General features: G+C 57.0%; 2 protein-coding genes across 11 annotated transcripts in view; one reads left to right on the plus strand and one right to left on the minus strand.

The window, feature by feature from the left end:
• The window catches only part of CHLSN (cholesin), a 133784-nt gene that overhangs the window by 37989 nt on the left and 71465 nt on the right, over positions 1–24330 (minus strand). The window lies entirely within an intron of this gene.
• Positions 5814–20538, plus strand: GPR146 (G protein-coupled receptor 146). Of its 6 annotated transcripts, none has more exons than XM_063708332.1 (4): positions 5814–5926; positions 6605–16759; positions 17380–18109; positions 18768–20538. In XM_063708332.1, exons 3-4 carry the CDS (start codon positions 17726–17728, stop codon positions 19791–19793), a joined length of 1410 nt encoding a protein of 469 aa, XP_063564402.1. In that variant the 5' UTR covers positions 5814–5926; positions 6605–16759; positions 17380–17725; the 3' UTR covers positions 19794–20538. The 6 variants fall into 6 exon arrangements, with proteins under 6 accessions (XP_063564402.1, XP_018886321.1, XP_055202719.1 ...); XM_019030776.3 differs by having other exon boundaries at positions 15348–16759; XM_019030777.3 differs by lacking the exon at positions 5814–5926 and having other exon boundaries at positions 5954–16759; positions 17380–18055.

The raw sequence follows: 24330 nt of genomic DNA on the forward strand, positions 1-24330 counted from the left end.
AACAGTGCTTGGCTGGTGTCATGTCTTTGCTATTGTGATCAGTGCTAGGCTGGTGTCACGTCTTTGCGACTGTGAACAGTGCTGGGCTGGTGTCATGTCTTTGCTATTGTGAACAGTGCTAGGCTGGTGTCATGTCTTTGCTATTGTGAACAGTGCTGGGCTGGTGTCATGTCTTTGCTATTGTGAACAGTGCTGGGCTGGTGTCATGTCTTTGCTATTGTGAACAGTGCTGGGCTGGTGTCACATCTTTGCGACTGTGAACAGTGCTGGGCTGGTGTCATGTCTTTGTGACTGTGAACAGTGCTGGGCTGGTGTCATGTCTTTGCAACTGTGAACAGTGCTAGGCTGGTGTCATGTCTTTGCGACTGTGAACAGGGCTGCAGTGCACATTTGCATGCACGCATCTTTATGGTGGAAAGATTTATATTCCTCTGAGCGTAAACCCAGTAATGGAGCAATCTGATTTCTGACAAAGTTTGTAAAGGCAATTCCATGGGGACAGAAATCTTTTCAACAAATGCTGCTGGAACAACGGGATGTCCACAGGAAAACAATAAACCTCGAACCAAAGAAGATTTACAGATGGCAAATAAGCATGGGGCCAGACGCGCGACATCCTTTGACGTGAGGGAGTGCCCATGAAAATAGCAGTGAGGCACCGCACACCTGTCACGATAGCCCAAATCCAGAGACCGACATCACCAAATGCGGGTGAGGATGTGGAGCAACAGGAACGCACTCATCGCTGTGGGAAGTGACTGCAAAATGGCACAGTCACTTGGAAGTCAGTTGGTGGTTTCTTACAAAAGTAGGCAAAATCCTGCCACAGGATTCAGCAAATGTGCCCCTTGGTATTCACTCACATGAACTGAAAATTTCGGTTCACATGCAAACCTGCACACAGATATTTCGAGCACTTTTATTCATAACTGCCACAGATTGGAAGCAACCAAGATGCCCTTCAGTAGGGGACTGGATAACTGTAGTCCATCCAGACAGCACAAGAAAGGCTCTGTCATGCCGTGAAAAGACGTGATGAAGTTTAACAGCATTCTGCGAAGTGACAGGTGCTGGCTGAAAAGGCTGCACGCTGTGGGGTCCCACCGCATGACATTCTGGAACAGGTAGCACCATGGAGCCAGGAAAGGGTTCCGTGGTGGTCAGTGGTGGTGGGGAGGGAGGGATGAATGGGTGGTGCACAGGGCCCTTTTGGGGCAGTGAAGCTGCTGTGTGTGGTGCTGTAACAGTGGATGCACAGTGGATATTCATTTATCAAAACCCACAGAGCATGCCATACCAAGAGGGGCCCCCCATAAGCTGCGGACTTCGGGCGGTCGTGCTGTGGCCATGTAGGGTTCGGGCGGTCGTGGTGTGGCCGTGCAGGGCTCGGGTGCTCGTGTGTGGCCGTGTAGGGTTCGGGTGCTCATGGTGTGGCCGTGTAGGGTTCGGGTGCTCGTGGTGTGGCCGTGTGGGGTTCGGGTGCTCGTGGTGTGGCCGTGTAGGGTCATCACTGTTGTAAATGCACTATTCAGGGTGCGGGGTGTTGATAATGGGGGAGGCCGTGCATGTGTGTCAGGAGGGTGTACATGCAAACTCCATCATCTGCTCAATTTTGCTGTGAACCTAGTATTACTCTTAAAAAAAAGTCTATTAAAAAAAATCCAGGCTGGGCATGCTGGCACATACCTGTATTCCCAGCTGCTTGGGAGGCTGAGGTGGGAGGATTGCTTGAGGCCATGAGTTTGAGACCAGCCTGGGCAACACAGTGAGACCCCCCATATCTGCAAAAAAACTTTAAAAATTAGACAAGCATGGTGGCACGCACCTGTACTCCCAGGTACTCAGGAGGCTGAGGAGTGAGGATTGCTTGAGCCTGGGAGTTCAAGGCTACAGTGAGCTATGATTGCACCACTGCATTCCAGCCTGCATGACAGAGTGAGACCCTGTCTCAAAAACAACAAAACCAAAACAACAACCTAAACCTCACAAAAAATGAACTCAAATGGATCATCTATTTAAATGTCAAATGTAAAACTATAAAACTTTGATAAGAAAACGTAGGAGAAAATCTTTGGGACCTGGGAGTCATTGAGGAATTCTTAACCATGACACCAAAAGCAGATCCTTAGAATTAAAAAGAACAAAAAAAAAAGGATAAATTAGACTTCACCAAAAAAAGAAAACAGCCTTTTCTCTGCAAAACCCTCATTAAGAGGATATAAGAGATAAGCTATGGACTGGGACAAAATATTTACAAACCACACATACACAAAAGTCTAGCGTCTAGAACACATAAACAACGAGAAGGCGCAGCTCGGAGCAGGGCTGGGAGGATGAGCAAAGGCAGACGTGCCGGCTGCAGCCACACTCCATGAGTGAGTGGCTGCTGCATGCCGGGCCTCCAGCTGACAGTGCCTCCCGGGGTCAACCCGAGGCCAGAGGCTCGGCAGTATGCTGGAGACCCATCCTGGTCACCTCCCACGTTCCCTGTGGGAACAGCTGCTTCTGCAGAACATGGAAAAGGTCCAGGCTGGAAGCTGTGCAGATAGAATTTAGGAAGAGGGAATGGAGAGAGTGCAGCAGAGGGAGGGAGGCCCCTGCACGGCAAGGTGGTGGCCACATGCTCCAGAAGAGGACTTGGGCTCCGCACTGCAGGGAACAGGACCTGGGCTCCGCGCTGCGGGGAAGGGGATCTGGGCTCCACACTGCAGGGAAGGGGACCTGGGCTGCGCGGTGCAGGGAAGGGGACCTGGGCTCCGTGCTGCAGGGAACGGGACCTGGGCTCTGCCCAGGGACTCCACAATTCCTTACTAATGTTACTGCCGTTTATGGGGGCTCTGAACAACACCAAGTTTTATTAATACATGCACAGAGTGTCAGATGATGACATGCTATCTCACTTATGCTAAGGCTCACTCTCATTTTATCATCTGTAACGTCAGGGTGCGCCTTATAATCAACAGGCCACAAAGAAAGTCACAAGCCATACTCACAAGAACTAGGAAGTTCGTTGCAAAATATTCCTTGTCCGTGATCAGCATGGCACACACTATCAGACTCACTCTGCCAACACAATCACTAGAGCAGGTTCATCTCCGAGGGGAATGCCAGCCAGCTTTTCCCACCACTCCCCGTCCCCCCCCCCAAGAAAGCCCACCTGCAAACAGACCCAGGCCAGCTGGGCCCCTCTCCAGCTCCTGACCAGCAGCCCCAGATCCCTGGGTGGCGGGCAGCTGACCTTCCCGACCGCCACTCAGAATAACCAAGAAAGCCTGCCGACCCACCTGAATGCGGCAGGGGAAGGGGAAGGGCGGCCCCAACATCTCCGTGAGACACGCGGCCGCATCACAGGAGCCTCAGCAGTGCGCGGGGCTGCAGAATGAGGTGCACAACTAGGGCACCCCCCACCCGCAACACACACGGCACACAACCACAGAGGCACGGCCCCAGGCCAGGAGCGCACAACTGCCCTCAAATGCCCTCAGCAGCCACGGCACACAGCCACAAACACACGACCCCAGGCCAGGAGCACACAACTGCCCTCAAACATCATCAGCAGCCACGCAGGGGAGGCCACGTCCACGTGACTTCAAACATCAACACTAGACTAGGGTGCAACCGCGAAGCTGAGTCAGGGCCACACGCCCCCCTACGCCCCAATCTGTGCCCACCCTTCCCCCCATCCAACTGAGTCTTGTACAGGGGCTGGCCAGGACCCCTGGATACGCAGCTGCAGCCTCTGGAGAGTGTTTACACCCCCAGCTACGAGTACTTATTGTGGTTCAGGTGGAGGGTGGCTCCCTCTGACGATCTCCCCAGGACACACACGAGCTTTCTGCCATTCTCCCTGGCAGGACTGGCCTGCTTGGCACAGGAAGTCTCTGCAGATAAGGTGGTCTGCAGTGACCTGAAAGCTCAGTGGCTTAGAGGAAGCTAACCTCCAGCATTCCCCAGCCACAGAGCACCCCTGTGGGTAGGACCCACAGAGCCTGGCATTAGAGGGACCAGACAGCACGGTGCATACTCTGACCAGGGATTCTGAGGTCTTGGGCCACTTATACCATGGAGATAATGAAGCTTGCTCTTAGGCGGGCTGCTAGGAGGGCCCAAAGTCCCAAACCCTGATCTAAAAAGCCAGAATACCCCTGGGTTCAAATCCTGGCTCCACGGCCTGCAGTGTGACCTGGAGTAAGTTGCTTAAGTTTCCACAATTAAACTTAAAATGCATGGCTGGGCACAGTGGCTCACACCTGTAATCCCAGCACTTTGGGAAGCCCAGGCAGGCAGATCACTTGAGGTCAGGAGTTCGAGACCAGCCGGACCAACATGGTGAAACCCCATCTCTACTAAAAAAAAAAAAAAAAAAAAAAAAAATTAGCTGGGCATGGTGGCACGCACCTGTAATCCCAGCTACTCAGGAGGCTGAGGCTGCAGTAAGCCAAGATCGTGTCATTGCACTCCAGCCTGGGCAACATGACAGAAACTCTGTCTTAAAAAAAAAAAAATTAAAATGCACGTGGTGACCTATCTCATTGATGCTAAGGTGTACTCTCACTTTCTCATCTCTAACATGAGGCTGCGCCTTAAAATCAGCAGTATGTCGGAATGCAATGGGCAGAGGGCCTTCTTTTTAGTAATCCGTAAAGTAATGGCATAGCTAACACTAATCAATCATGTCTTAGGTTTGATGAAATACGGACGTATCTACCTCAAAACAATGGTTGAAGCTTAGAACAGAACCTGACACAGAATACGCCCTCAGGTATCGGTGTTGGCTGCTTGTGACTGACTTTGGCAAGTAAGATCAGCACCCGGCACCTCTGGGCACACAGGGCCCGGGCTGCATCCACTGTGCCAGGGACCTGGTGCCGGGCTGGGCAGCAAGTCAGTATCACATCAGCAGGTGTGGGCCGTGGTGAGCCTCTCCCTGCCCTCCCGCTGGAATAGAAAGCTGATCCCGACGTCCCACTCCGACCCACGGTCAGGAAGCCGTCCTGTCCAGGAAGGTGGCTGAGGTACATCCCTGAACACAGTAGGCCACAGCATCATGCAGCGGAGGGCCAGTGGCCGCTATTCTTCCTGCTGGTGTTCCACTCGGCCCGCAGCTCACAGCAAGTCTACGCGGAACTGTGCAACCCATATGCTTTGATTTTCAGAAATGTTCTTAGATCCTGAACCAGAATGTGCTGCAGGGGGGACTGTTTCACCTCAAAAATTACAGCAAAGTAAATGTCCTTGTTTCAGCTTTTCCAATGTTTAACTTGTAACAATAGCTACAAAAGTAATCAGGCAGCAAACAATGTGTTTCTTTAGACGGCTTTCCTGTGAGTGTTCCGTTTACAAAGAAACTCCTAAAACCAGGAAGTAATTGGTGACTTTGGAAACAGCAAGCAAACTTCGGGGAAGAAAGAGGGGCAGGTGTACCTGGAAGGACTAACTTGCAGCCACTCATTTCCTTTGGAGGGCGGTGGGGCCTGCATCCTGCAGATTAGGGTATATTCTGACTCAGCAAAATAGGCACCAGCGCCTGTAAAAAGAAACCGCACTGGGCACTAAGAGAATTCTCAAAAACTCCCAGAGCCCTGGGTGTGTGTCCTCCCACAGGGAATCTCGCACGAGTTCGTCAAATGGCTGGTCTCAGGTTACACAACCAGCACTGCCTCCACCGCCACCGCCCCCCAACCTCACTGGTCCGAACGATTCCCCGCCGTCTGGCCGCGAGGGCGGGGCCGGGGGGCGGAGGCCAGGGCGGGACCAAGGCTGGGGGCGGGGCCAGTCATCGCTGCCGCTCGGCGGCCGGGGGCGGGGCCGGCGGTCACGTGTGTACACAGGGCCCGGGCGGCGTGCGCGCCGTGAGCCCCGCCGCCTCCTCCAGCCCGAGCTGCCCGCCCGGCGGCGACTGCGCCGGCCGCCGCCCAGCAAGCCGGTGAGTGGGGCCCGGGAGCCTGGGTCGGGTCAGTGGGGCACACCCCGGTCTCCGCCTGGGGAGGGAGCCAGCCCCAAGCTGCTGTGGCTCCCACGGCGGGCGCTGCGCTTACTGGGACTCGGGTCCTCTGGCCGCTGCCCACTGCAGGGCTCCGTGCCCTTGCCAGGAGGGGACCGCTGTCCTCCGGCCGCGCTCCGAGCTGAGCCCCGGGGGCGGGCTTTCGGTCATTAACCTGGTGATGGCAGCTGAATCTGCTGCTGGCGTAGGCGGCACAGCGCCGCCACCGGCTTTCCCATGTCCGGCAGGGCACCACTGATCCTGCTCTCCTGGGCCACTATGGTGACTGCTTTCGGCCCCTTCTGTGATTAGTGTTTTAAAGTGAGTTTTGGATCTGTGTCTACATGGAGGTGTCGGATCTGCTGTCAGTTGTCTTGGACAGTTGGCAGGGCATGGGACGGCTCTTTCAAAGCTTCACTGGAAGGCAGTGCTCTCCAGCCGCCAAACCACCACTACCAGCAGCAGAAAACCCACTATTAAGTTAGTATTACAAACCTGGCAAGTCAGTTCTCTAAATTAGGCATAAGTCTATGAATCTTGATGTGACTGGTCACAGTGGCTTATCTCTGCATGCATGCTACATGGTGGACCAGAGGATAATTCTGTATTCGTCGTCCACAGCCTTTGATCTCTTCCCTGCCCATGAAGATGTACTTGAGTCCTCCATTCCACTTTAAATAGCCAGCTCCTGTCCACATGGAACGGCACATCTTTTATCTTTTGCTACCTGCAGCACCTAGCAGAGGCCAGCATTCAATAACAGAGGGCCAGAGGCTTGCTTTAAAGGCCTCTGCAAACTTGTATGAGTAAAATGGTTCTGACCATGCTCCCAGGCTCCTCATGCATAGTGGTGATGAGATAGTCTACCGTCCTAACTGGGGCACCGTTGAGAGTGAACGGAGGCACTGTTAATAATTAGACGAAGTGCACACTCACAGTACCCATGACCTGCTGTGCAGCTCCTTCAAGAACTACTGTAAGGCCCGGCTCCCCAACCAGAACCCCTGTTGTCTTCCTCAATGAAGAAGGCCTCTGAAGACAAGTGACTTAAGAACATAGTTTATATGTATTGAATACTGTTGTGCCTTTTCACAGAGAAGAGGTCGGGGCCAGAGCAGCTCACTGCCCGACGCCACACACATCCGTGCTGGCGTCCATGTGTCATCCTGCCTCTCTAGCCAGCATGGACATATCCCGAGGATGGAGGACAGAGGAACGCAGATTTAGGGCAGAATGTAAATGTGAAAGTTGACTTGGAGTCCCTGCAACTCATAAGCCCCAGTAGGCTGATGAAGAGAGAAGGGCAAAGGGTGCACACCTCATGTGGGTCTTAGGTTAGGATGTAAAGGCTGATTATGTCTATCATACAATGAATCAATGGCATACTGCACAGATCGCTGCGTGGGGAAATATGCTCGTGTAATTTACAGTCGGAAGAGGGACATGCTGCTCACTGGGGCAGGGAGAAGAAGGAGCTCCTCAGGGAGCTGCAGCTCTCACAGCCCCTAGGATGTCACCTGGAATCCTGAAAAAATAACTGCCACCTGGCCTTTAATGACCCAACCACAGCGAGGTCTTGCCTTTGCAGAAGGAAATTATCACCCGGAGAACCCGGCCGACCGTGTCATGCACACGACGATCCCACGGTGCTGTTTTCTGTCAACAGTGTTTCCCAGCCATTCCCTCCTGCCTGCCGGCTCCTCTGCTCTCCAGGGCTTTCACTAACCCACCTGCCCAACTGACCAGCATTAGGCTGTCCAGTTAGCCCACATCTGTCCAGGGGTCTCAAAGGCTCAGGACCCCAAGACACCATCCAGGTAGCAAAGAGGAGAGGGAACCCAGTCTGGAGAGTAGAATAACGTTTCGCTCCAATTTGAGATCCCAAAATGAGATGCTGCCCGGGACCAGAAGTCAGTTTCTTAGGAGCGTGCTGTCTACCCAGGAGCCTCCGTGTGCAAACAAAACACCCCCTTGAGCAGCAGAGGGACAGGGTGGAGTGGGGCAGGTGTCTGTTCATCCCCACAGAGCCACACCCAGGTCCCTTCCTGCAAAGGCCAAGGACCTTCCCCATTTTAATTGGAACCAAAGCAAGCCTTGCAGACCACTGTTGCCACCACAGCTAGTGTGATGAGGAGAAATAACCTGCTGGCTCCTCCCTGGGAAAGAACCAAGGTGGTGATAAGATCTGTGGCTCAGAGCACTTCCCTGCAGGTTAAGGCCACGCCTAGTAAACCGGGGCTCGACTGAGGAGCCCCGGCAGGTGCCAAGCCTGCCCAGAGTCTGCAGTAGAGACTCTCTGTTCTTGGCCATGTCTCTGAATTTCTGAGGAAGTCTTTTTTGTTTGTTTTTGTTTTTCCCTGGTCTGATGTACCTGGAGAGGGAATTAGCCTCACACCCAGTTAGGGAACAAAAAGCCAAGTAAACAAAAGAATGCTGTTCCACCTTCCTCCAGGGAACTGGCGCCCATAGCTGCAGGCACAGGTGCCCAGCCCGCTCACTGGCCCAGCAAGGTGCTTGGTCTCAGGCCCCCAGAGCCCGTCCTGGAGCCGCAAACATGCTCGCTATTATCCATGGAAAAAGAGAGGCATTCTCTTTGTTTATAGCCTAAGCCAAGTCACCTGATTCACTCTCACTACTCTGCAGTTTGGAATTGTAAAAAGCAAAAGGCTACAAAAATCAAAAACATCCACCTATGTAATGAACCGTTTCTTATCACAGCCCAGGAAGGCACAGATAGGAATCAGTGTGCGTAAGCTCTCCACGTGGAAACCCTGTGAAAACAGCAGCCTTTCCTAAGCGTCTGGCTCCTAGGAGCTGGATGTTAATTGTTGCTAAAGCCTGGGTTCATTACTACAAAAGGAAATAAACATTCCAGAGTCATTTTGAAAGCATTTTGATTGTTCTAGAACATTCACCCAAGGTTGAGCGTTTCATGGTGCATGGCAGGTTCGGCCAGGAGCTGGCCATGGCCTTTCCACTCCTTTCCTGCCATCCTTCTGAGGATGCAGTGCCCGGGGCCTCGCAGTTCTCTTTCCACTCAAATCTAAGGCTCTAAAGCTTCAACAACTGCCCTGGGACAATAAGAAGCGCTGAGTCCCCACCCTGCCTGCTCTCCTTTCTACTCAGTGGGGAAACTGGATCACTCGCCTTGGTGGATCACTCGCCTTGGTGGATCACTCGCCTTGGGGAAAAGCCTTTTACGTCACTGAATACATCCCCTTCCACGGTTTTCATCCAACAGTCAGCCAGGCTGCTGCAGCACACATAAAAGCTTCCCCTGCCTGCAAAGAGCTCCGAGTAGGTGGGAAAGAGATGGATGTGCGGACAGGCTTAACCCAGCACGACTGGCGGAGGGGTGTGGAGACGGTGGTCGGGGGTGGGTTCCCGGGGGTACTGATGCCCAAAATAAAATGTCAAGGACGAGCCAGTGTTTGCTGAGAGAACGAGGGGAAGTGAGAAAGGGTGTTCTAGGCAAGGGATCAACATCCGCAAAAGACAGTGTGAAAGAGAGCACCCGGAAACTTCGCGGGGATCACCGGGCGTGGGACTTGCTGGCCCCAGCTCTGACAGGGCCCTGAGCAACAGAGGAAAGAACTTCCCGACTAACAGGGACAGCAACATCAAAAGCGATGGCTTTTGTGAAACTAATTCAGCCACCTTGGAGCAGAGGATTCCTCTGCTGGTTTCTGTTTCTGCCAGCTCTGTGCAGTGCAGGTGCTATGATGCTCTCTCTCCCTCACACACACATACAGGGACCCGGGTGCCTCTCAGGTTGAGAGGGGTGGTCACCATCCCCACACTCAGGCCCTCTCTGTCTCCAGGCCTGCTGCTTCTGAACAGGCCTGGGGCAGTCCATTTCTATTGGGAAACCCTATCAAAGTTAGCCCCGGGTTTCAGCCAAGTTCACCTCACTGCTCACAGACATTCATTATTAACAGACTGCTTGATAGCACTTTGGGCTCTTTTTAAATAAGACATAGGAAGAAAAATGCCAACGTCTCACTTGAAATGCTCCTGACAGCTAGCCTGACGGGGTCCTGTCGCCCCTGTCCACACCCTGCCATGGCCATGGTCTCCAAAGCTGCACATGGGCTCCAGACATTTTCACGAGTTATGAACCAAAGAGAACCAAGACCCCTGGAGCAGGTTCTCCTTCCCAGTCCCATGTTCCTTTGAAAGCAATGAATAGAGGCCAGGGAAGCAAGTGTTTATACTCCAGTTTAGTACTAGTGAAACATCGGGAAATTCATTGTGTTGGTATCAAAGCCCAAACTCAGAACATAAAAACCATAAAACTGCAAAGCCTCTGCAGTCTGAGCGTGCGCTCCCCAGGCCTCCGCCGTCTGACCGTGCGCTCCCCGGGCCTCCGCGGTCTGACCCTGCGCTCCCCATGCAAGCGCCACCCACAGGTGCATCCTGGGGGCTGCCTCCTCCACGTTCACCAGCAGTGTGGGGTGTGACGGGGCCCATGTTGTTGTCACCCCCACCCTGCCCCACGTTTCCCCTGCACACGTGTCCGTTCACAAAGATTCTGAGCAAAAGGTCACAGAACAGCTTCCTCTGCCCTTTATATGTGGGGAGGAGGCCAAAGATCTGCAGGCGTCATCATTCCAGGCCAGGGCTGGTGACAGGGAGCAAGTGCCGGCACCCTCGTGCTTCACGTGGGTTGGTTTACTTAACCCTCCTGTCTCATGAAGATTTTTACTAAGCCTGCGGAAACCGAGGCACACAGCAAGGATGTCAACTGCCTGCAAAGGCATCTGTTGTGCAAGCCAGGACTGGAAAAGCTCAGCCTGCAGTGCACATGCTTGCTGCCCGCTCCAGAGCCCAGGCCCTTAACCACTTCCTTCCTAGGAAGACGGAGGGCAAGGGAGTTTCTTACAGTGCTTTATGTCAACTCCTGCTGCTGCCCACCACTAATCCAGGCCCCTGCAGACAGCAGGGCACGGTCCTTCCTATTAGCAGGCTTACTCCGAAGCCCTGTCTAACATTCCCTCATGTCAGGTAGAAGGAATTAGACCAGAGGTCAAGGCAGCGGCTGGAATCAGTGGTGCTTTCTCAAAGTAGGAAAACAGTTTTAGGACTGTTTTTGGTCAAATTTTGGGCTCCACTGTACTGGGTTCTATGACAGAGAAGCCACCAAGGTCCCGTGCGAGGAGCCCTGGGCAGGGACAGCTGAAGCTGTGCACCTGGGCCCTCCTGATTGCCTCCCACCAGCCAGGCCTGGCAGCAGCCAGCAGCCACCCCACCCCACCCCAACAAGGAGAGCTGCCCCACACTGTCGGCCCCCAAAGCTCAGGACACACGGGCCCTCCCAGGTCTCTCTGGTGGGCTAGGCCTTGGCAGGGCCCCCCCAGCGGGCCCCACTCTGAACCGCAAGCACAGGGTCTTCTGCAGTGTGAGACCTGCTGTCAGCACAGGCCTGCAGGCTCAGGGCTGTGCAGGGACACAGGGGCCGGCACCGCTGGGCACCCTGTCCTTTCCCAGCCTGCCTGTGCACCCTGTGGGCAGTGACTCCTCAGGCACAGTGGCCCAAAGTCACAGGTGGTCTGTCAGGGGCTCTCCAGGGAGCTGCACACACTCAGGTTTAGATCAGGAACAGAACAGATCCCCAGGGCATTTGCTCAGGCTCAGAGTGGAGCAGGGAGCTGTCCACCTGCAGCGGGCACATCCATGGACTTCCAAGCCAACAGGGACAGCTGCCCAGACGGGCTGCCCAAGCCAACCAAGGATCCTGTACCATCGGTCCCTGTGGCTTGGGAGTCTGACACTTTCTGGCTTTCCTTTCTCAAGCGGCCCCAGCTTCTCCAAGTCCTGAGCCTGGGGCTCCCAGCTCCGAGCGGATGCTCTGCAAGTGGCGTCCCTGCACCCTGGTGTAGGCGGATGGATGCGGGAGAGCCTGCAAGGAAGTAAGGCCCAGTAGCCTTCCCGGGCTTGGAACGCCGCAGCCTAGGAAGCATCTTCCCAGGAAATCGCAGTCGGAGCCCAGCACGGGGACTTGGAAGAAAAGACTCCACCTTCTATCCTCACGAGTATGCATTAGGAGTGAGCACCGCTCAGCAGATGACACAGAGGCACAGCTGAGGACCCAGGGAGGGGCACTCCGGAAACAGCTACATCCACAGGTGCTAGGCAGGGACCAGGAACCCAGAAGGCTTGACGTGCAGGGGGTCTCGGAGAAACTCTGCCCGTCCTTCCCAGCCTCTTGCTTAGTTGGGCCTCACCCTAGCCTGCTGGAGATGGCGGCCATGCCATCAGAGAGGGGGATGGGCAGATTGGCTGAGGTCACCCCACAGGCCAGCAGAGGCCTGGGTGGGAGTGCACAGCCCCGCAGATGGCTGCTTATGGGGCCCAGAGGCCACCCCTGCGCCGCAGAGGGCACCAGCACACGCGGACTTCTCGGAGGCTTCATACAGCTCCCAGGCCCTACAAGCAGCGTGTGGGCAGAGGCCCAGGCCCCTTCCTGTCACTCAGAGAAGCTGCTGCTCCCAGAAAACAGGGCGCCAGCCTCCCATCAACACTGTGTCCCAACCCCGGTCCTCTCAGGATTCCTGTGTGGAAATGTCACTTCTGTCTCAGCTCTCTGGGGTGCACCTGGTGTCCAGCTCTGCCCCCTTTCCGCTTAAGCAGCTGCTGGGAGACCCTGAGCCAGGCCGCCGAGGTTCTGAGCTTGTAAGGGGTGCAGCAGTTTCCCGCACAGCGTGGGGAGCACATTTGCTCATGTCTCCCAGGCTGGCTGTACACTCTGAGGCCAGCCCTGGGCTCTGACACCCTCCCGCTTCCGCTGGGCTTTCTAAGCCCTCCTCTCCTGTCCACTGCTGGCCCATGGCCCAGGCCCAGCCTTGAAGCTGTAAAGACCTCTCACCCCATCCAAATGAGACTGGTCAGATATCTCCCGCATGTCAGCCACCACTGGATTGGGAAGGACGGGTAGTAGGTGCAAGGCTGGCCCTTTTTATGAGAGTTATTTAAAAAACAAAAACAGGTCAGGCACAGTGGCTCACACCTGTAATCCCAGCACTTTGGGAGACTGAGGCAGGAGGGTCACTTGAACCCAGGAGTTTGAGACTAGCCTGGGCAACATAGTGAGACCCTGTCTCAAAAAACATTAAATGAAAACATTAGCCAGCTGTAGTGGCACATGCCTGTAGTCCCAGCTTCTTGGGAGGCTGAGATGGGAGGATCGCTTGAGCCCAGGAGGCAGAGGGTGCAGTTAGCTATGACAGTACCATTGCCCTCCAGCCTGGGTGACTGAGAGAGATCCTGGCTCCAAACAAAAAAATAAAAACAGAAGGAGGAATAGATGAATCCCATTTGTGACATTAATGAATTCTCTTATAGGGAAAATAAAACGATTGAAACTGGGCCATCTTGGACAGCTGAGGCCCAGGCAGGGCCAGCTCCTTCCACCTTCCCAGCCAAGATGCTGCCTGCAGCCCCTCCCCTCCTGGCCCGAGATGCTGTCATTGTCCCCAAGAGACCCTGAGGCCTGCTCCAGGCTGAGTGGGTGAGGAGCCTCTGAGCAGGCGCCTGCGTCGAGGCGTGCCCTCCTGAGAGGCGAGGCTGACCTGCAGCGTCCAGCTCGGCTGGGGACACTCGCCTGAGAAGAGCCCAGTCCTGGGTGCCTCCCTAGGGGAGGGCCTTGGGGCTGCTTGTGCTGGCACCCACGTGGGCCTGGGGAGGGACCTGTGTGTGGGTGGCAGGTCTTGAGGAGTCGTGGGGGAGGTTTCGGGGGGAGATGCTGGTGGTAACAGTGGGAGGTAGGCAGTGAAACCAGCAGTGTGACTTTGGAGGTGCTGGAGGAGCAGGGCCTGGTGGACGAGGTGGGGGAGCCAGGAAGGAGCAGCTGCCAGGGACGGCCTGGCCTGGGAGGGTGGCCAGGAACTGGGGGAGAAGCTGGTGGTCTCTCAGTGCAACGGTGGGGCTGGCCTGGAGGAGAGGCCCACAGGGTCCCTGCTGGCTGAGGGTGCAGTGGCGGGCCCCGGAAGCTGAATATCACCCCTGCCACCGGGCAGGCAGTGCTCAGAGCGAAACGGGTGACTGGAGGGCATGTGCCAGCTCTGTTCCTCAAGCCTGGCCCAAGAGGGACCTGCAGCATGGGGTTGGGGGACAGGCGGCCCTTCTCTGTGGTCTCTCCTGCCTTCTGAGGGAGCCTCCAGAATCTTTCATCGCCGCCGCAACAAACTCAGGCTTTCGTGTAGGAAAAGAGCCCACTTCTGAAGAGGCTCATCTAGGCTTTCTCTCCCAGCCTCTAAGTCTCCCATCACCTGGCTCCCCGTTCCTCTTTCCCTTGAAGGAAGTCAGCAGAGTGCATGGCTGACGGGAAAGAAGGCACAGCGGGCCTGCCCAGCGGGGGGAGAAGCCAGGCCATTGTTCTCCAGTTCCAGGATGCCCTGCTTCCCCAGACAGCCCGGCAGCCAGGAAAAGGAAGTCTCTGGGCACAGAGGCAAGCGGGGGGCACAGAGGCAAGCGGGAGACCACGGACAGGCAAAGAGTCGAAGGCTCCACCCACCTGGGCCAGGCCAGGCTCCCAGAAAACCCCTCTGCGGCCAGGCAGGCACATGGGGCCCAGGCCATCCCCCTCACTCGGACGCAGGTGTGGCGACAGCGGGGGAGGGGTGTCCATGGCAGAGCCCAGAACCTTGCTCAGGACAGGACCCTGGCTAATGTGCCTGGAACAGCTCAGTGACAGGGAGCTGGGTTGGCTGTGAGGGTCGGGCACGCGTCACGAGTCTCCTGTGACCAGGAGAGGTGGGAACACTGGCTCACATGACTTGCCGGGCCCTGGTACGTTGTGGTTCTGCGGGTGCCCCCTGCAGCTCCCAGCCTTCAAAATGTACACCTCGCTGGGCATGGTGGCTCACGTCTGTAATCCCAGCACTTTGGGAGGCCGAGGTGGGCGGATCACCTGAGGTCGGGAGTTCGAGATCAGCCTGGCCAACATGGAGAAACCTTGTTTCTACTGAAAACACAAAATTAGCTGGGTGTGGTGGCAGTCGCCTGTAATCCCAGCTATTCGGGAGGCTGAGGCAGGAGAATCGCTTGAACCCGGGAGGCGGAGGTTGCAGTGAGCTGAGATCGTGCCATTGCACTTCAGCCTGGGCAACAGAGCGAGACTCCATCTCAAAAAAACAAAAACAAAAACAAAAAACCATACACTTCATGCTCACTTCTCTGGGAGCCATGGCTAACAGCCTGCAGGCAGGAGACTCTCAAACCAGCTCCTGGAGGGCACTCCCAGGGACCCTGTTCCTACCACGAGCCCTGCCAGAGAGGCAGGCCAAGGAGACTTGTCCACCCAGGCGTGGCCGAGGAAGGGGTTTCCTCACGCTCTGCTGACCTGCCTTCCTTCCATGCCTCTCAGCCCAGCTCCTGACAAAGGCGGGAACCTGAGCTCCTCGGCTTTAGGAACGTCCCCCAGAGCCCATGGAGCAGACCGCCCCAGCTGCCTTCCCTCCCAAGATCTCCAGCTAATGCCTGGTAAAAGGAGGACTCCAGGGAGAATGTTGGGGCCAACACGCAAAGCGCGTCACCTTCCAACCAGCGGAGAGTGAAGGAAAACAGGTACGGCTCGGCTTGTAACCTTCACTGGAAACAGAAACCATCCTCATCATTGATACCTGGTGAACTGCACAGAGAGCAACCTGCAGCTTTGCAAGTTTATAAATCCTTCAGTATTTGTCAGCTGCCAGTAAACAAAAATGCACACAGGAGAACTTTCCACCTGAACCCAACCTGGAGGCCGGCGTTCCCAGGTCCCGGCTGGGGTGACAGCACGCACTCGAGAGCCGGCTCAGGGCGAGCGGGACGCACGTGAGCGCAGGGAGGAAATGCCAGCAGATCCCACTCCACGTGACCGCCTCCCAAGAATCGAGCCATTCTTAGCCCTGCAGACGCTGGCTGCCTCCCTCTGACTTGGCCTCACGGCAGGGCAGGCATTAGCAGTCCAGGCAGCTTCTCTCTGACTCCCTGCAAGGAGGGGTGCGGCGGGCAACAGGCTGGCCCCGCGCGGTTCCACCTGCAGGAGAGCCCTCGCAGGAGGCTCCGTGTGTGGGGCCGGCTCAGCTTTTCTCTGGCCATGCCCATGTCCCTTCTGTGCACAGAGACGCCAGATGCACGTGCTCCCCTCTCTGCTTCCGACCTGAGCCTGCCCTCGGCCTCCGCTGTGCCTCCGAGGGCTCCTGTGTCCTGTGAGCTGAGTGAGCATGGCCAGGCCTTCGCTCGACAGTAGACCCTTCTGTTGATTTCCTCATGGAAAAAAGGGCTCGTAACCAACATCTCAAGCACACTGAACACCAGGGGCGGCTGCATGGACCTGGACACGTGTCTGCCTGACCTGCCCCCGGGCTCTCGGTGGGATGCCCCGCAGCGATGCAGACAGGGGCCTGCGGGCAGAGGCCACGGCCTCCAGGAGCCAGGCTATCAGAAAGGTGGGACAAGAGGCCAGCTGTGCTCAGTTTGCAGTGCGGTCCTGTCCAAGCACGGCCCCTCGTTTCTGGAACCCGGCTGTAAACAGCAGGAGGGAGGGGCGGTGGCGCCTGCCAAGGGAGGCAGAGGCCCTGCGGGGAACTTACCAGAGGAAAACAAGTGCTTGCATCCTGGGGCCCTCACACGCACGCGCAGGAGGCCAGGCGCGCTGCTGATAAGAGCCTGCGGGTTTGCAGAGAAGCGCAGCAGCGCGCAGGTCCTCACCAGAGGCCACCTCTGTCCCGCCATGCTGCTCACCGACAGTGGCCAGGGCCCACAGCACCAAGAGGCTTGGGCCACAAAGTAAAGGTGAGAGCCTGTGGTGCCCACAGGTGGGAGAGGGGACGTGGGGGGCTCTGCGCAGTGCAGGCAGGAGAGGGGACGTGGGGGACTCTGTGCAGCACAGGTGGGAGAGAGGACACAGGGGGTTCTGTACAGTGCCACCGGTGGACATCTCTAAGTAGGGAATGAAGGGGTGCCGAGACAGAGCACACTGAGGGGTCCCGGCCCTTGGCAAGCTCTGTGGGGTGAAGGCGGCCGGCCGGGTGTGTCCTCCTGTCAGTGACTGGAGGCAGCACACAGGGCACACAGTGAGACAGCCCTCCCGCTGCGATCTTCTAACCACAGACCCTGGACAGATCCGGGGGCCCTGGGCGCCCCATGAGGCCAGGCCAGGCTGCTGACTGACACCCAGTCGCATTGGCCTGTGTTTCCTGGGGACTCAAGTGGAGTCTGGGGAGTGATGTCCCCAAACTGGGTTGCCACTCTGTGACAGCCAAAGCCATGCAGCCTCGCAGGCAGAAGCTGGGGTGTGGAGGACCACGATCCTGAAGAACCCGGTCCTCTGGACCCTGGCGCAGCAGGAGGGGAGAAGCCCGCAGAGGCCCAGACGCCCCCCTCACCGGCCCCCGCCACTGTGCTTGGAGCAGGTGCATCCTGTCTGGAGCTTGTGCTGGCCCAGCGAGTGGAGCCCAGAGCCCATCCCCCACTACCAACATCCCCCAGATTGCTGCCTGCCTGGCCCAGGAGGTGCTGGTCAAGATGTGTTAGTGAGGGGCTAGACAAGGTGAGCACGTGAGAAGCAGGGGCCAGGGAGCCTGGACCCAGGACCTGGGGGTGCTGTGGCGGCGCTGTGGCGGCACTGTGGCTGGGCACACCCAGCAGCGGCCTAGCTCTGCATGCCTGTCACCACCTGACCCTCACTGCGGCTGCTGGGCGGCATTCACCAGGATTGCACAATGACCCACACCTCCCGTCCTGCCCACCAGCCTCTGGATGGGAATTCCCACATCCACCCACCCGCCCATCTGCCAGCTGCCTGAATGCCTGGCCGCAGGGCCGTGTCTCCTGCTGTGGGGCGCACACTGCTATTGGCACTGGGGACCTCGGGCCCTGGCCCCTCCGTGCTCTCCACCTCCCGAGCCTCCTCTTCCCACCCTGCTGTGGCCCTGTGTGTGGTGTGGGTCTTGCAGTGGCAGGACTCCAGTGGCGGCTGAGGACCCACTACCGCAGCCGGCCTCCTCACTGCTCTTGCCTCCGGGCACGGGAACGATGCCGTCAGCTCGTCTGCCTGAGACGCTTTCTACTCCACTCCGAGAGCAGGAGGTCAGCCGGGGCCAAATGACATGGTGGACATCAGGCTTCCCGAGACAGCTGCAGGTCACTGAGGAATGCCTGTGCTTTGGCGGGGTGGGGGGGTGGGGGTGGCGAAATTCTTACTCTAGGATGGCTCCAGCCGCCAGGTTCTCGTTCAGTGACGTCAAGACTGGCTATGTCCCTATGTCCCCAGAGCCTCCTGTGGGCTGCGACCCACAGGTCACCCTCCCTGGAGCCCAGGCTCTGCAAGGACTCCAAGGCGCTGGGTCCTGAGCTGCCAGGAGGGAGGGAGGGAGGCTCAGGGCTGACCGTCCACATTGCCTGTCCCTCCCGGCGCTGGCAAGATCCGAACACCACAGACATCTAGTAAACTTCGGGAATCACTGCGCGGGGCCCGTCCAACCAACTCAGGACGACCACCCAGGCCTCGCAGCAGCCCATGAATAGTGGGCTCTGAGAATGTGGGGCACACCAGGCTCCCTCTCTGGTCCCCAACCCCAGCCGCTGAAATGAGTGCAGCCACAGCAGCCCCCGGTCAGGATCCGAGACGGCCATTTTTCAATGCTCAACTTCACTTTCACAGAAATGCACCCAAGGCAGCCTCGCTCTGTGGTCTCCACCGATTCCTGCACCAGGAGAAGGCACCCCTGTACCTGCAGCACTTCTGGGCCAAGGCTTTGGGACGGGACGCGAGCTGACCACCTGTTCCTTCTTTCCGCAGGGTCACGGAGCCTCGCCGGCCGCCATGTGGAGCTGCAGCTGGTTCAACGGCACAGGGCTGGTGGAGGAGCTGCCTGCCTGCCAGGACCTGCAGCTGGGGCTGTCACTGTTGTCGCTGCTGGGCCTGGTGGTGGGCGTGCCAGTGGGCCTGTGCTACAACGCCCTGCTGGTGCTGGCCAACCTACACAGCAAGGCCAGCATGACCATGCCGGACGTGTACTTTGTCAACATGGCAGTGGCAGGCCTGGTGCTCAGCGCCCTGGCCCCCGTGCACCTGCTCGGCCCCCCGAGCTCCCGGTGGGCGCTGTGGAGCGCGGGCGGCGAGGTCCACGTGGCACTGCAGATCCCCTTCAATGTGTCCTCACTGGTGGCCATGTACTCCACCGCCCTGCTGAGCCTCGACCACTACATCGAGCGTGCACTGCCGCGGACCTACATGGCCAGCGTGTACAACACGCGGCACGTGTGCGGCTTTGTGTGGGGCGGCGCGCTGCTGACCAGCTTCTCCTCACTGCTCTTCTACATCTGCAGCCATGTGTCCACCCGCGCGCTGGAGTGCGCCAAGATGCAGAACGCAGAAGCTGCCGACGCCACGCTGGTGTTCATCGGCTACGTGGTGCCAGCACTGGCCGCCCTCTACGCGCTGGTGCTACTCTCCCGCGTCCGTAGGGAGGACACGCCCCTGGACCGGGACACGGGCCGGCTGGAGCCCTCGGCACACAGGCTGCTGGTGGCCACCGTGTGCACGCAGTTTGGGCTCTGGACGCCGCACTATCTGATCCTGCTGGGGCACACGGTCATCATCTCGCGAGGGAAGCCCGTGGACGCACACTACCTGGGGCTACTGCACTTTGTGAAGGATTTCTCCAAACTCCTGGCCTTCTCCAGCAGCTTTGTGACACCACTTCTCTACCGCTACATGAACCAGAGCTTCCCCAGCAAGCTCCGACGGCTGATGAAAAAGCTGCCCTGCGGGGACCGGCACTGCTCCCCGGACCACATGGGGGTGCAGCAGGTGCTGGCGTAGGCGGCCCAGCCCTCCTGGGGAGACGTGACTCTGGTGGACGCAGAGCACTTAGTTACCCTGGACGCTCTCCACATCCTTCCAGAAGGAGACGAGCTGCTGGAAGAGAAGCAGGAGGGGTGTTTTTCTTGAAGTTTCCTTTTTCCCACAAATGCCACTCTTGGGCCAAGGCTCTGGTCCCCGTGGCTGGCATCTGGCTTGAGTCTCCCCGAGGCCTGTGCGTCTCCCAAACACGCAGCTCAAGGTCCACATCCGCAAATGCCTCCTCGCCTTCAGCCTCCTCAGCAGTTTGTCAATGAAGTGATGAACGCTCAGAGCCAGTATTTATACTTTGTGGTTAAAATACTTGATTCCCCTTTGTTTGTTTTACAAAAACAGATGTTTTCTAGAAAAATGACAAGTATTAAAATCAACAAAACCCTACGAAAGAATGGCAACAGCCAGGGTGGCCGGGCCCTGCCAGTGGGCGGTGGGTGCTAGCCGGGCCTGCCGGGTGTGCCGCGGTCACCACACGGTTCTGAGAACATTTCACAGAAGTACCTGAGACGCGGAGACATGGCTGGTGTTAAATGGAGCTATTCAATAGCAGTGACGCGCTCTCCTCAGCCACCAAATGTCCCTGACACCCTCCCCAGCCCCCACAGATAACATCAGCTGAGGTTTCTTTCAGTATGAACCTGTCCTAAATCAACTCCTCAAAGTGTGCACAAAACTAAAGAATATAAATAAAAGAAAGTAAGGTGTGTTAGGATTTCTGACTGAATACCAGAGCTGAAGGGCCCCCAGGGGACAGAGGGCTGGAGGTTGTGTCACACGGGGTCTGGTGGGAGGGCCAGGGTGGAACCTTAGGCCAGCTCCGAAGGCACCTGGGACCAGCATCCGTATCTCCGCGGCCCTCGCAGCCTCAGATGGGGCCCGGACCGGCCTGTTCCACTTGGGCGAACAGGTCTGCAGTGAGGAGGGTCCATAGTGGGGCGGGTCTTAGTGGGGCGGGTCGGTAGTGAGGCCGTTCCTAGTGAGGCGGGTCCCTAGTGGGGCGGGTCAGTAGGTGGTTCTTAGTGAAGCGGGTCCGTGGTGAGGCGGGTCTTAGTGAGGCAGGTCTTAGTGGGGCGGGTCCGTAGTAAGGCGGGTCCGCAGTGAGGCGGGTCTTGGTGAGGCAGGTCTTAGGTGGGTCGGTAGTGGGGCGGGTCTTAGTGAGGCGGGTCTGTAGTGGGGCGGGTCTATAGTCAGGGGCAATTGTTCCTCGTCAGCCTGGCTGGAGACCTTCCACCCATTGGGATTTTGTAAAACATCTACTTTAAAATGTGGCCGTGAGAAAAGCCCCCATTCCTCCCCACCATCTGTTCGCCTCTCCCCGATTTTCTAGGATTAAAGTATAGGCCGGCAATCCCCTACCTCCAATTCTAAAGCCCAGAAAGCTCTGAAAACAGGAAGATGTTCCCTCCAAGTTTGCAGCAAATTCACTGGGCAGCGATCCCTGACCTGAAGGGGTGTGAGAGCTTCATGTCCATGAGGACCCCACCCTTTCTGAAAATGGGCGATGTGGCTGTGGGAGCTGCCCTGAGCGCCCCGGGGTTCTGTGGCACACTTCCTCCCCACAGCCTGAACGGGCTGGAATTCTGAGTATGCCCGGCCCCAGGGACAGTGGGGGTAGGGTGGGGGGAGCAGCACCTTGCAGCCATCGACGTGGGGACGTCACGCTCTGGTCCCAGTCTCCTGGGAATTCAGCCACGAGGTCACTGGCATTATTCATCACGTGCTGCAAGCAGGTCAGAGTCGGCCTCGTGAGGACGCGGCTCTGGGTGGCTCCTGCGGGGAGCTCAGATCCGCGGGACAGGCTCCTAAGCCGTGGGATTAGAGAACAGTTTTCTGAGCTGTTTCTGTCAGTGTTTTGTTTTCAGGTGTGAACCTTTAAAGCCGCAGGCCTGACCTCCCTCCCACTCCCTCTGGAGCCGGAGCTGGTGTAAGGGCTGCGTCTCTGATGGTCCTGGGCTTCCCATCTCCATGCCTGCACGGAAACCTTGGCATCCGATGAGGAAATGATCACACAATCCCACAGAACCCTGCCCAGTGGCTGGCGCTGTCACCCCAACCCTCCCCGACCTGCAGCCGAGCTCTGCAGGGTGGGCTGTCCGTGCTTGAACCAGGAGACCCTCTTCCCGGCCAATACTTTCCAGCCCCCTTGGCTCCATGCTGAGCTCCCAGGAAAGGGGCAGACCCTACACACAGGTGAGGGTGGCACTGGGCTGCCTCTGCCCGGGAATTACACCATCCAACTATCCTCCCCAAAGGCAGGAGGGGCCTAAAATCACTACTTCAATTTCTCAGTGGCTTTGGGTGCAAACTGGCTCATTTCTGTGGGTCTGTTGCAGGGACTGGCCTGCATTCAATACCCCTCACCCCACCCTGCTGGATGGCCCTGTGGAGGGCCCCAGGGACACCCTGCTGCCTGGTCAGCTGTTTGTTCCTGGTGGGCCCCACGCAGGGCAGGCACGTGCCTCCAGCGCAGACCCTCGCATGCTGAGACACTTCAGTGTGCACCATGGCCTCCCCCAACCCCCTACCCAGCGAGTCCCCTCCTCATCCCCAGGTTCCCGCCAGCCTCTGCTGTCTGAGACCCTCCACTGTGCGCCAAGGCCTCCGTCCTCATCCCCAGGCCCCCGCCAGTCTCTGTGGCTGCTTCCCAGGAGCTGTGTCGCTGATTTTTCCTGAGACACCTGCTCATCTATATTCTATGTTGCCTTCACCTGGGAAGATTCGGCACCTCCTGAGCCTCCTGCCACCCCTGAGAGATTCCCAAAGCCTTCACCTCATCACACACAGAACACAAGAACTTGAGCCACTCGGGGAAGAAAAAGGAGCTACTTGTAAAAAGTCAAGGTAGTCATCTGCCCAACTCCCCAGTTCTTCCAGGCAGCCGTCTCCCCAACTCCCCAATTCTTCCAGGCAGCCATCTCCCCAACTCCCCAATTCTTCCAAGCAGCCATCTCCCCGACTCCCCAATTCTTCCAGGCAGCCATCTCCCCAAATCCCCAATTCTTCCAAGCAGCCGTCTCCCCGACTCCCCAGTTCTTCCAGGCAGCCATCTCCCCAACTCCCCAATTCTTCCAAGCAGCCATCTCCCCGACTCCCTAGTTCTTCCAGGCAGCCATCTCTCCAACTGCTTAATTCTTCCAGGCAGCCGTCTGCCCAACTCCCCAATTCTTCCCCAGTTTGTGAGACACCAGGATGCGAGTTTTTCAGCGCGTGATGTCCCAGGGTCAATGATATTGCTACCAACACTTCTTGACTACTATAGTTCAAAAATCATTCATCTTATTTTTGTTTATCCACAAAAAAACCTTGCCCTGCTAACTTAAGATTCCAGAAAGGGAGTTTAGTTGTAGATTCACTTCATTAAAGTTCTAAGAGTTATTGTAGGAAGCTCGATCTAGTGTGAATTGTGAAAGAGAGATCAGGAAATCTACACACGTCTTCTTTCATACACAGCACACGACAGAGGGAAAGCAGGAATAGTAACCATAACAGAAAGTATCATAAAATTGGTTATTTCCCCTCGAACTGTACGTCTCAGTGCTTTCGGTTACCCCTCTGTAGTTCCTCTTTGCAGAAATTCTGTCCACCCAATCACCCAGGAGTGGTTCCACTTCACACACGCCCGGCACGCGAACCATGTCTCCGCATGTCTCAAATGGTAGCGGAGGGAGTGCCTTGGCTGCTGGCGAAGGAGTAAGCCACGCGGGCTGAAGGAGCAGGCCTGCCCCACACAGGTGTTACTCCTCCCAGAAAAATAAGAATAAAGTCACCATTGACTACACCCCTGAGGGCTTCTGTGGCCCTGAGGATGGAACTGAGGTGTTGGGGTATCCTGCAGCCCTCCCAAGGATTCCGGCAGAAGTGAGAGCACACGTTCCTGCCTCCGCCCTGCTGCACAGGGCAGCCTGGCAAGAGCTGTATGGCGGTGCGCACGGTCCACACTCCGTCAGGTTGGGAAGTGAAGAAGAACAGAGAATCTAGGCAGGAAGCATAATGTGAGCATGCCCATTTCACATGTACCCCTACTCCTACCCCTAACCCCTAACTCTAACCAACTTAAACCTCACCTAAACACCCTATTCCTAACCCCCTAACCACCCTAACCCTAACCCTCAACACCCTCATCTGAACCCTAACCCTTACAGAATCGCTCTGGGCCTGCCTGGCTTTGCCAAGCCTGAGCGTGTGAGTGCACCTGACCTGCCCCCTCCGTTCTCTCTGGGCTCCTCCATTCTGTGTCTTCTGGCATCGCTCACAGACCCACGCCCCATCCTGCTCAGCCACCTTGACTCGCTGGGGGACCACAAGATGAACACAGCTCTGACACTGCCAGCTGAGCCCGGCCACATCTGGGGCTTCCACGCGACGCTGTCCCCAAACAGCAAAGCTTTGGGTACAGATGGGAGGTGTCCTGAGGCTGGGACAAGGACTGGGCAGGGGCTGGCAGCCGGTCTGGCAACGTAAGCAAGCCCCTGGCTTTCCCTCTGCTCACTGCCTTGGCTCT

Source organism: Gorilla gorilla, chromosome 6 (assembly GCF_029281585.2).
Source record: "Gorilla gorilla gorilla isolate KB3781 chromosome 6, NHGRI_mGorGor1-v2.1_pri, whole genome shotgun sequence".
Classification (NCBI taxonomy): domain Eukaryota; kingdom Metazoa; phylum Chordata; class Mammalia; order Primates; family Hominidae; genus Gorilla; species Gorilla gorilla.

Excerpts from the sequence above, each read along its gene's own strand:
- GPR146 (XM_063708332.1), top strand. The coding sequence starts at position 17,726 with ATGGGAATTCCCACATCCACCCACCCGCCCATCTGCCAGCTGCCTGAA. Across the intron at positions 18,110-18,767 it reads GCTTCCCGAGACAGCTGCAG|GGTCACGGAGCCTCGCCGGC; the intron begins GTCACTGAGGAA and ends TTCTTTCCGCAG.